This window comes from Talaromyces amestolkiae, assembly GCF_001896365.1.
Source record: "Talaromyces amestolkiae strain CIB chromosome Unknown scaffold1.1, whole genome shotgun sequence".
Lineage (NCBI taxonomy): Eukaryota > Fungi > Ascomycota > Eurotiomycetes > Eurotiales > Trichocomaceae > Talaromyces > Talaromyces amestolkiae.
This window is the reverse complement of record NW_024468037.1, coordinates 3,565,394-3,577,360: the sequence shown is the minus strand read 5'-3', so window position 1 is coordinate 3,577,360 and position 11,967 is coordinate 3,565,394. Positions and strand designations below refer to the sequence as shown.

At 47.2% G+C, this 11,967-nt stretch overlaps 5 protein-coding genes across 5 annotated transcripts in view; 4 read left to right on the top strand and 1 right to left on the bottom strand.

The window, feature by feature from the left end:
• BHQ10_001180 (uncharacterized protein) overlaps positions 1 to 303 on the top strand; it is a gene marked incomplete at both ends in the record, with an annotated part of 4,148 nt that extends 3,845 nt beyond the window's left edge. The window contains one exon of the mRNA XM_040873188.1: positions 1 to 303. This exon is cut by the window's left edge and continues 24 nt beyond it. Coding sequence (XP_040729685.1) covers positions 1 to 303 — 303 coding nt within the window.
• Positions 304 to 1,437: 1,134 nt separating this feature from the next.
• BHQ10_001179 (uncharacterized protein) lies at positions 1,438 to 2,972 on the top strand (the record flags this gene model as incomplete). Its single annotated transcript, XM_040873186.1, has 2 exons — positions 1,438 to 2,427; positions 2,478 to 2,972. 2 exons carry the CDS (start codon positions 1,438 to 1,440, stop codon positions 2,970 to 2,972), a joined length of 1,485 nt encoding a protein of 494 aa, XP_040729684.1.
• Positions 2,973 to 3,403: 431 nt separating this feature from the next.
• On the bottom strand, positions 3,404 to 4,168 carry BHQ10_001178 (uncharacterized protein; the record flags this gene model as incomplete). Its single annotated transcript, XM_040873185.1, has 1 exon — positions 3,404 to 4,168. One exon carries the CDS (start codon positions 4,166 to 4,168, stop codon positions 3,404 to 3,406), a length of 765 nt encoding a protein of 254 aa, XP_040729683.1.
• A 1,629-nt stretch (positions 4,169 to 5,797) lies between these two features.
• BHQ10_001177 (uncharacterized protein) lies at positions 5,798 to 8,609 on the top strand (the record flags this gene model as incomplete). Its single annotated transcript, XM_040873184.1, has 4 exons — positions 5,798 to 7,054; positions 7,116 to 7,750; positions 7,820 to 8,046; positions 8,125 to 8,609. 4 exons carry the CDS (start codon positions 5,798 to 5,800, stop codon positions 8,607 to 8,609), a joined length of 2,604 nt encoding a protein of 867 aa, XP_040729682.1.
• Positions 8,610 to 9,340: 731 nt separating this feature from the next.
• Positions 9,341 to 11,800, top strand: BHQ10_001176 (uncharacterized protein; the record flags this gene model as incomplete). Its single annotated transcript, XM_040873183.1, has 1 exon — positions 9,341 to 11,800. One exon carries the CDS (start codon positions 9,341 to 9,343, stop codon positions 11,798 to 11,800), a length of 2,460 nt encoding a protein of 819 aa, XP_040729681.1.
• Positions 11,801 to 11,967: the final 167 nt, after the last annotated feature.

Here is an 11,967-nt window from a genome sequence, read left to right as displayed (position 1 = left end):
GAGCTGGAGACGAAGGATAATCATGGTTGGACGCCACTGTCATGGGCTGAAAAGAATGGGGAAATGGCAGTGGTGGAGCTGCTGCTCGAGAAAGGCGCAGAGCTGGAGACAAAGGATAATGATGGTCGGACACCGCTGTCACGGGCTGCAGAGAATGGGCAAGAGGCAGCGGTCAAGCTGCTACTCAAGAAAGGCGCAGAGCTGGAGACGAAGGATAATCATGGTTGGACGCCACTGTCATGGGCTGAAAAGAATGGGGAAATGGCAGTGGTGGAGCTGCTACAGAGAAGAAACCGTGATTGAATTGATTTTTAGTTGCGAAACACGTTAGCTATACACTATGTTTGATGCAACTATAATAAAGAGGCTCCTAGGGGAGCTGGTGTTTGTATACCATGGAATATTACACTAGCTATATTTAACGTATTCTACAAACTTCTACCAAGGAGTTTTTTGCCTTGTAATGCTGCCTACCTTCTGCTCGTACAAGCTCGTGTACTAGCAGGCAGGGAGGATAGTCGATCGGCACTAGCCACACCTTTGTGGGTGTTTCAAATTGCATAGAGTATCAATGGCGCAGCTCATAAAATCGCCACGATGAAGCCACGAGTACATTGTACCGTACTCGTACTAAGCCTGTTAACGCTTAGCTTAGTTTAGTTTGGTAAGTGAACTAGGTGGAGAGTCAGTTTGCAAGTATCAAGCTGATTCTGCAAGGCATTGTACTACGGCGGTGAACAACGAGGCGTGAAGCTCTTTCCGTCTCAAAAGATCAATATTCGGATGATAAATGGAATATGCTGCGAATTCGAATCTTCACATTGAACCGGGGAGAAATTTTCGATAATGACGAAACTACGTAATTCTCGGCTTTGAGCAAAAAGCATCTCCTGATGCTGGAGCCCCGGCTGATTTTCGTAAGTTTCTCGGGGCCATCCTCGCTTTCCTATTGGTGGAGACTGGACCTCGGACTACTATGTATAAGCTGTGGGAATGGAGACTTCCATGCGTTGTTCTTCAAACTAAATATATCCCTACCTAAGAAATCGAGACTAATCTTTTCCAACTGAAGAAAGCTTTGTTCCTGAGTGTACTACGTAGTAGCGGCCAAATAGGGTCCACGGAAGGGTCAGTTGGGGCTTGGGCTGAACCATATCAAAGCGTGAGTTTTTCCTTTCCTATCTTGAAGCTCTTTTTTTTTTATATTTTTTTTTTCCCATATCGAAAATGCAACTGGTCGTATGCGCACTTTATCTTTTCGTTTCCGGTAGCCATAGATGGCGACTCGATTACGTTCACGATTCAAAATGGATCTCTCATTTCCCCTATTTATACGACCTTGACCTCGGCAGCTCCAAATACATTGACCTTCTACAGCTTTAGTATCATGACAGCTAACTAATCCTTTTGAAGAAAAGTTCTGTATCTACCGACATAATGCTACGAGATATCATTATAATCGGCTCCGGCCTTTCTGGTCTCTCTGCAGCACTTGCATTCTCTCATTACCTCACGCCACTTATACCCGACCTGCGAATCACCATATTCGAACTTCATCCCGTGCCGTCAACATCCGGAGGCGCTCTCAGTCTTTCACCCGTTGCACTTAGACATTTCGACCACCTGGGCATCTTAGATGAGTTAGAAGAGTACGGTCCAGAGTCAGGAGTCGACGTCGATGCAGTTGAAATCTTTTCCTCGCGAACGGGCAAGCCAATATCTAATCTAGACTTCAGCGGGAAACAGGGATTGGGATACGGTGATGCGGAGACCGGTAAAAGATACAGAGCTCGTCGAGTCATGAGGATTAATCTGTCGCTGGCCATGATGGCCGCGACCGAGAAGAGAGGGAACATCAAAATAGTGTTTGGGAAGAAATTTCTCAAAGCAGTCCAACTAGAAGATGAAAACCGGATTGAAGTTCATTTTCAGGACGGAGCGCGAGCAACGGGCCATTTGCTGTTGGGCTGTGATGGTGTTTGGTCTGCCACACGCAGAAAGTTCATTGATCCGGGCCGAGATGCTAAATATACTGGATTTTCACTCGTGCAAGGAACAGTGAAAACAACGAGTTTGAAAGTGAACCCCCATTTCCGAAACTCATCGATGAACTTGTCGAAAAACGGTTCACTACTTATTACATTCCACGAGAAACAGCACCAGGAGATTTTCACGTCTGCAATGGTGGAATGTCGGGAGGAATCAGTCAAGGATCATACTGATATGGTTAAGTGGAAGCGAGACATGATCAACGATTCTTTGAGGAACGAAATTTCTAGTCGATTCAAAGATTCGGTCATTCCTTTCGTTCGAGAAGTTGCTACTTCGCCAGAGGTCGATTGGATGATGTATCCTATATACCAGGTTCCTCTCGGAGGGAACTGGTATACTAAACGGGCCATTTTGTTAGGGGATGCCGCACATGCTGTGAGTACCACAACCCCCTTTCTCTTCGCACAGTTTACTGACCAAATCAGATGCTTCCTCGTGATGAATCCGCTGCATATGCCATCGACGATGCCATCCTTCTCGCCCGTATTGTCTCCAATCACATAGACTACCCACTCGAAACAAGTTTCCAAATCTACGACTCCCTCCGCCGAACAGATATCGCCCACGCCTTCAAAGACTCGGCCAAGCTCTGGCAAAGACGCAATACAGACGCCGGTCCCATCGAAACATGGTTCCGCGAACGTTTAGTTCCATTCCAAATCAAGCACGAACTGGTTTCACGCAAGGCTGCCTTTGAGTATGATGCTAGCAAAGCCGCTATTCCGAGCTTGTCGAGGAGTCTGACTCCCCTGAGCAGTTTGAGGCCCGATTCGAAGAGTGGTTCGTCGTTTTCTTCACATGATACCATTACTTCAAGTGGGGGCAGTAGCAGCCACAATGGCCACTTGCGGACGCATAGCAGTTGTGCGCAAGCGGAGATGACCAAGTTGATGAGTGGTTTGGTGGTTAATGAGAAATGAAATCAAAAGTGTTTTAGATTTAGATTTAGATTTAGATATAGATTTAGATTAAGATTTAGATTGATACCTCTACAGTGTCGACCAAGAATGCGGCATTTTTGGCAGCCAAAAAATAATGTAATACTAATTGATTTCCAGCTTTGAACACATTCATACGTACTCATTTACTAGCTCATAGAATGTTCACATTTGCTGCTAGGAAGGCGATGAGATTACTTAAACATTGGTCTACATGAATGAGTCAGGGATTTTCATAGACTTAACAAATCAGTTTGATTAAAGAGCTATCGTAATTGGAATAGACATGCTAAAAAGAATGATTGACCAACACACATAAACACCAATCCAATGCAAGGCTAAAAATCAAAAATGTACATGACAATTGTTATACAAGAGTTTGATATGTTCAGGCCATCAGCGTAGTTGGCCCCTTACTCAATGGTGATTCGGCGAGCAGCAGGCTCCTCAACTACTTTCTTCGGTACTGTGATCGACAAAACACCATTCTTCAGACTAGCCTTGACGGCTTCTTGGTCGATCGGGGCTGGGAAGGAGAAAGTGCGACTGAACTCTCCGACGGAGCGCTCAGTAACCCAGTAGCGTTCATTGCCGGTATTCTCCGTCTTGGCTGGGCTGGAGGTTTCAGCGGTTTGAGCAACAGCCTTGGTAGTTTCCGCGCCTTCCGTTGCTGATGTCTCAGCCGGGGTTTGAGTTGATGCTGAGTCAACAGTGTTTTTGTTTTCTACGTCAGATTCGGCGCCGGCTCCAGTCATAGTCACATCTTCGGCATCTGAGGAAGGATTGCCTGAAGAAAAGTTCCGTTCCGTTCGTCCCTTGATTTGCAAGGTATTCTCATCAAGGAACTCGATTTGAAGCGCCTCCTTCTCAATTCCAGGTAGGTCTCCGTCTAGTTGATACGCCTCGGTAGTCTCTTTGATGTCGAACTTTGGCGCGAAAGTTGAGGTCAGATTGCGGCTAAAATCGGGGAAGGAGTCGTCGAAGCGGCGTGTGACGTGGTCGGTGTAATCATCTAGGAAACGGAATATAGATGAGAACTCGCCAGATGGTCCGCTTCTATTTGAGAAGAATGGAGATGGAGGGAAGAAGCGTGGCATGAGGGAAATGGAGCGGCGAGGACTGGACAGCCGGCGAGAGGCGGCCGATCGAGGAACAACACGTGCACTGCGGTGGATCATGTTGTTTAGTTTGATTGAGCGTTGAACAGAAGTATTCAAATGCTGTGTTGCTAGCGTATTGATTTTGTTGATGTTTGTTTCTGATGACTGATAGATCGATGGTTGGGTTGGATGAGGGCTTATATAGCCCTAACGGGCCTAGCGCGGATTGTTCTAGAAACGACGACATACTGCCACCATCGTCTCGCGACCGTCAAGAATGAACACAACGAAACTTCGCGAATTTCGCTGATACATGGAGAATTAAAGAGAAGAATCTGGCCAATACCATCGAATGACATTGGGTCAATGGTGACGTCTTTGTTATTGTTGTCGTTGCTGTCAGTGCGGGTAGCGATGGTACTGCAAACACATCTTACTACGACCCATGGAACGTCTTCAAAGTCTCACATGATCTGAAAACCATTCAAATTAAGTATAGATTAGATTCAAAGTAGAAAAAGAAAGAAAATATAGCACATCAGAGATCATAATATTCATCATGTTATACCCCGCAAGTCCACGCCACAAGCTTCTATGAGCGGTAAATCACCATGCGCCAGTCGCAAAATCCACAACCTGCACCTTATCAATAAAACTCTTTGCCCTTTGCGAAAATAAGAGATGCGCCGGATCCGTTCTGACATAGTAGTCCCTGTCTTCGGTGTTATTGAATTCGTGTATGAAGATATGTGTCAAGCCATTCTAGTACACGAGGAATAAGAGTTTCGTCTCTACACAATAACCGCTCAGAGCAACAGACATACCTGTAGCCCTTCGATTGAATTTTCGCGTCCTCCTTTTGAGGAAATAATATATGGCCTGGACGTGCCTGGATGCAGACACTGGTTTTTCAGGTCGAGCATATGGCTGATAATCTGTGACGCTCCCCCGTTAGTAACCAGCCTGATGATAGCTATCGTTTCCCCGCGTTTGGTGGATAGCTTACAGGTTGGATTTCTTTGGGGGTTGCGTCATCCTTGAACTTGATCATAACCACATGGCTGACTGGCATCGTGAGTAAATATAGCTTATTAATTTATGTCGTGGATTACTATTGTAAAATGCAATATGTGTGAAGTACATAGCAACGCGAACAGCAATCAACAACCGATAAGAGTGAGGGGAAGAGCGGCCTGAGGCTGATAGACAGACCCACTATATTCCTGTTACGGCATGGCGTACTCGCCATTAAGCTTATCTTATCGTGTATTGTCACTTAGGCACAAAACGGAATCTCCCCTCAGGAATTGCATGCTGTAACACACAGAAGATCTGCTTCTTAGTCAGAGCACATGGAATTATCGACTGCCACTTTCCTAATACGGAAATTCGTCTCTATGAACCCTCGACTAGTCGGTATTACGCGGTAACATTACCGTAATTAATCAAGACGACACGGAATGAACCAATGAGAGGCAACAAAACAGAGATGATCGCCGTTGCCAAGTTGCCGCCCTGGCACCTGCCTTTTGGATGCCATTCGAGTAACATCACACAGTTGCTAGCGCGCCCATGGATGTTACCTTTCTCCTCTTCTCAATTAACTCTCAGCCAACCGCGTTCTTTTCGATAGTCTTTCAATGTATACATAACACCAACAGATTTCCTTGATGTCTCCTTGTCATCAAAGGCTGGAGCAGAAACACCATGCGGAGCATATCATCGATAGCGGCCATCATCACGGCCATTCTTGCCGTCGGGCATGCTGTAAGTACTCCTCCAGCGATTGTGTCTTTGCCCGGCCAGACGTCCAAGATTCCCGGATGGAGTCTGCAATCGGTACTTCACGCATCGAATGATTTCGCAGGGCTTTCACAACCTGGTGCTAGTGTAGCCAACTGGTATCGAGTGGGTCCTCGCACAACAGTGATGGCCGGACTCATTGAGAGTGGCGTATACAGTGACAGCAACCTGTGGTTTTCGGATAACCTCAACGAGGTTGTCGACCGTTCAGTTTTCAATACCCCATGGATCTACCGTGAAGAGTTTACAGTTGAGCCCTCAGCAGGGCAGCACTATTTCCTCGTGACCCATGGAATAACCTCCAAGGCCGACATTTGGCTCAATGGCAAAAAGCTGGTCGATAAGGATTTTCAAGAGGGTTCCTATGGAGGCCACAAGTACGAAGTCACCCCATACCTACAGTCTGGTGTAAACGCACTTCTCATTCAGGCATTTGAGACAAACTACTTGCTAGATTCGGCTATGGGCTTTGTTGACTGGAACCCATACTCTCCTGATAACGGAACTGGAGTGTGGCGTGATGTTGAGATATCTCAGACGGGACCTGTTTCTCTTGCACCAATCCGATTTATACACGACTGGACACCGGGAAAGACATCGACAAAGGTTACCATTAAAGTGAATGCGACCAATCTCGAGAGCCATTCTATCAATGGAACACTTACCGGCAAGATCGTACTCGGAAGCCAGCAACTAGCCCTCACAAAGCCTTTCACCCTCGCGGAGCATGAAGAAAAAACTGTTTCAATAACTGGAGAACTTCAAGATCCACAAATCTGGTGGCCATGGCTTTGGGGTGATCAGCCTTTGTACAACGTCACAGTAACAGCTCTTGTGAAGAATGAAATTTCAGACATTGCCGAGCCACGCCGTGTGGGCATCCGCTACGTTGAGTCTGGACTCAACGACCATGGTGACCGTACGTTTAGCATCAATGGCCTTCGTTTCCTTCCACTCGGAGGAGGTTATAGTCCAGATATGTTCATGCGTTGGGACACAGAATATGTGCGAAAAAAATTCGAGTTAATGATCGATATGGGAATGAACACTGTGCGACTTGAAGGCAAACAAGAACACCCGGAACTGTTTGAACTAGCAGATGAAATGGGCCTCATGATCATGCCTGGGTGGGAGTGTTGTGACTGGTGGGAGGGATGGACTGTAAGTTACATAATCTCTATTAGATTGGACTTCTGCAGAATGACTAATTGCGTGATAATAGTACAACACAGATGTCCCGGAGTATGTCCGGTTCACCGATCATGATTATTGGGTCGCAAATTATTCAATGCTTCATGAAGCTTCCATGATGCAGACCCATCCTAGTGTCCTTGCATTTCTGGTGGGGTCAGACTACTGGCCTAATGACAGAGCTGCATCAATATACTTAGACGCTTTGAAGTCTTGGGATTGGCCGAACCCTATCATAGCATCGGCTGGTGAGTTAGGGTTTCCAGATGCTCTAGGATCCTCAGGGATGAAGATGGATGGACCCTATGATTATGTTCCACCTAATTATTGGTATGGAGGTCAAGTGGGAGCGGCCTTTGGCTTTGGATCAGAAGAAGGACCTGGCGTTGGCACTCCAGAAATTCGCAGCCTAAAAAAGTTTCTGTCGGAAGGCGATTTGAACGATCTATGGACACAGCCCGACAAAGGTTTGTTTCACATGTCTAGTAATGTTTCGTCGTTTTATAATCGATCGATATATAACGATGCTTTGTGGAATCGATACGGCCCCCCAAAAAATCTGGAAGATTACCTCCTCAAGGCCCAGATAATGGATTATGAAGCAACTCGCGCCGAATTCGAAGGATTTACATCGCTTCAGGATGCTTCCCGACCTTCAACCGGAGTGTAAGTCACAGCAGACTATTATTGGCATACTCCCAAAATAATGAAATCCTGACTGACCTTTCCATAAAGGATCTATTGGATGATGAATAGTGCCTGGCCAAATCTCCACTGGCAATTTTTCGATTACTATCTGAACCCTGCTGGTTCGTATTTTGGATCCAAAGTTGGAGCCCGCCCAGAGCACATTTCTTTCAGTTATGACAATGGCACCGTTCATCTCATCAACCGGCTGAACTTTCTCGAACATGGAGAAAGCGGCTCCCGCTGGGTGACTATTGATCTCATTGATACAGCTGGTAAAAGTCTTCATCATCAAAGACTTCAATTACATACTAGGCCGAATTATTCTCAAGAGATTGCTAATATTGCTCAAGCAATCAGCAAAATCAAGGACGTGGGATTCTTGCGTCTTATACTGTCGTCTGACTCCAAAACTGAAGTGGTGCAGAGTCGAAATGTATACTGGCTTGCATCTCAGAATGATGTACTAAATTGGGACGACTCAAACTGGTTCTATACTCCTATTTCTACATACGCCGATTATTCTTCCTTGCAGAATCTGCCTGAAGCCAATGTTGTGACGACTGTGAAACAAAACTCCTCGAGTGGATCAACGACGACACTCCAAGTGCACCTAGAGAACAAGTCTACCGATACTCCAGTGTTCTTTATCCGACTGGTTCTTATTGACTCAAACACGAACGACAGCATCAACCCTCCCTTTTGGTCAGACAACTATGTAACTCTGTTTCCACAAGAGTCTCTTGACCTGACAGTAACATTCAACTCGTCGCTAGCTGCTAACCCGGCCGTTGAAGTGTCAGGTGGCAACATTGAACAGCGTGTCATCACCGTTTGAGGACCATACTATGCATTTTAAAAACCCAAGTAGCACTCAGCTTCATGAATAGAGCCATTAAAATGCATTGAAGAGCAACGTAAAATGCAAAATACGTTTCGCTTGTATTTTACACGCAATTTGCGATATTTGTACCTAAAATTACTGTAATCAGTTAGCGTACTAGATTAGTGGTAATATCAATATAGCTTCAGACGCCAGCTAGTCAGGATTGGGTTAGGCGACGTATTTAGTCGCAAACATATACCGATAACCAACCTGACCTGACATCTATCCATCCTCCGCTCGACTCTCAGCTCGCATCAGATCGACACCGTCACTGAGGCATGGCCACAACCAGTGGTACCCAGCCCAGTGCTCCCAAGCCTGGACTCGGAGATTTAGAAAAGGAGCTAGTGTGTTCGGTATGTATTTTTGAATTTCGGAGAATATTTCACTGTTTATCTGTTATCTGGTCAATATGGTGGGGAACATGGGTGGGTAACTAACTGTATTCCGCTCTTTCGCTAACAACCCGATTCCCTGGATAGATCTGTACCGAACTTTTGTACCAGCCTCTAACTCTACTCGATTGCCTTCATACGTTTTGCGGTTCGTGTCTCAAAGAATGGTTCTCATGGCAAGCGGTTCGGTCGCGATCGTCCGGCTCAGCGTCACGATTCACGTGCCCGGCATGTCGAGCTGCTGTCCGTGCAACGAGACCGAATGCTACGGTGACGACGCTGTTGGATATGGTCTTGGTGGCGAACCCAGAGCGAGATAGGACGGCGGAAGAAAAAGAGGAGATTGCGAAGAAATATAAACCAGGTGATCAGGTGCTGGTTTCACCTGGTGGGTCGGACGCTGAATCTGATGGCGATGGACGACTGCTAGCGGATGGTACGAATAGTCGGAGAAGAAGGGCTTCGACTAGTCGTTCGGGAGATGGTCATCGGCAACGAAGTGCGGATAATCGGGACCATCATCATCACAATGTTGCTAGGCATGCTGCTCGAACGGGAGCTATCGTTGGGATCAATAATGAATCCACCAGACGGATCGAGCATCAGTCGAGTTTGCGGTCATTGCTAAGTGCGTCGGATGTCGAAGATAATACTCAAGAGGAAATTGTTCGCCTGATAATGGAGGAAGGCTTGCTGGACGGTATCGATTTGAGTGGTCTGGATCAGAGTCAAGAAGAAGAACTTAGTGATCGACTTGTGCAGATATTTCTCAGCAGGCATCCTGATCGATCACGTCAACCGCGGAGGAGTAGTGATCAGGCAGAAAGGACAATAGCACCGGAACATCGTCGATCTAGATCGCAGACATTGCAAAGCCAGCCCCAGAATTCGACTCCTGTTGAGAATACCTCTCGACGTCCGCCTGTGTCCCGGCCGCATCTGCTAGGGGTGTCCTCTGATCCACATAATCACCGAAGAAGGGCTTCTGATGAGACACGAAGGCGTAGGACGTCGCCAACTCCAGTAGCTCCTGCGTCTACATCTGAGACTGCTTTGAGACCAGCATTGCGCTCATCTAGCGATATCTCGAGCCAAAGACCACGTGCTTCTCCATCGAGGCCGAGAACCAGAGATTCCTCGACGGCTTCTGTGACTAGACGCTCGACCGAGCCTGAAGGACGTGCCTCTGATCTATGGGCTGGAATTACTGGGTCGCAGCAAAATGTTGCGTCTAGGCAGGTAGTAGCATCTCAGCTAACGAACAGCCCGTCTACGACTACGCCTACCGAGCGCCCTTTCTCAGCTTCCGCTACCTCATTACCAGGAGTCTCAACAAACGACACTCAGTCTGCTACGAGCAACGTGCAGTCATCGAGTCGTCGGAATACGGCAACACGATCTGGACCAGCAAGGCAGGCCAATAGGGTCCCATCTACACATTACGCCGAGCCTTCCATATCCTGCGAACGATGTGGCAAGACTGATATTCAGTACGAGTTACATAAGCGCTGTTTGAAGTGTAAAGATGGAAATTATCACGTGTGTCTGCATTGCTATCGTGTCGACCGGGGCTGCCCACATTATTACGGCGTGGGCAGCATTGGCGAGATGAACTTCAACAAAGTCCATCACCCTGCTCTTCGATCAGCTGTTGAAATGCCCCATGTCATGAAATCGCAGCGTTATCGACGGCCAAAGGAAGCCTCAACACGGGGTACATCTGATGGGAAGCAGATGACGAACGACAACCCATCCGGCAGGTTGCAGGAGGGGATGTTCTGCGATGTATGCCATTCTGCCGCCAATGGATGTTTCTGGCAGTGTGACGAGTGCAATGAATCGGAATGGGGCTATTGTCGACGCTGCGTAAACCAGGGACGCTGTTGCAATCATCCGTTATTACCCATTCGCCGTATATCATCTGAATCTCCGACACCGTCTCCAACCGACGTTCATCCATTGGGCCCTATCACTCCACCGGTACCAACGCAAAAAGCACTGCCGGGAGGCGCGACATTTCAAGTCTTGTCATTTTCAACGGAATGCGATATTTGCAAATATCCCATCGCCCCGTCGTCAACTCGGTTCCACTGTTTGCAATGCAACGAAGGCGATTACGATGTATGCACAAACTGCTACCTGAAATCAGTCGTATCTGGCAAAATCAGCAAGGAAAACGGTCACAGCGGCTGGCGTCGTTGCCTCAAGGGTCATCGAATGATCGTGATAGGCTACGAAGACCACGAAAAGGGACAGCGACGAGTCATTGTCCGCGATATAGTAGGCGGTTACACCCTCAAGGACGAACAAGTCAACAATCAATCCCAATCATCATCATTATCATCGTCGGGATCCGTCGCGTCCCCCGAACTCGGGACGGGGGATTGGTTGTGGAAAGAAGGCAACACAAAACGCAAAAAGGCCGGTCGCGCGCGTACCGCACTAGACTCGAATTCACCATCATCATCCCCATCCTCGCAAACGCCGGCTCCAACGACATCAACCACAACCCCAGCTGACCGTCGCGGTGCAGCTACAATCCCACCGGATGGTGGCTATGGACTGGTTCTAGGCGCAAACTGGTCGTATTTCGCCGAGGAATCCTGTACGGATGAATTGTCGTTCCCGCGTGGAGCGGAGATTACGGAAGCAGAGAACATAAACGATGAGTGGTATTGGGGATATTATGCGGGTAAGACAGGGTTGTTTCCTGGGGCGTATTGTTCGCTGGTCAGGGAGGTTGGTTGATTCATGAAAGAGAGATAATCAGGGTATAAGATTGAAGATTTTATGAGTTATGATTGAGTATGAGATGAATGCATGTTGTTTCCTGTTTGCATGATCATTTGAGGCGCGTTTACATATTGAGCATTTACACTGTTTAAAAAATTTAGGAATGTCAAGCAATCATCACT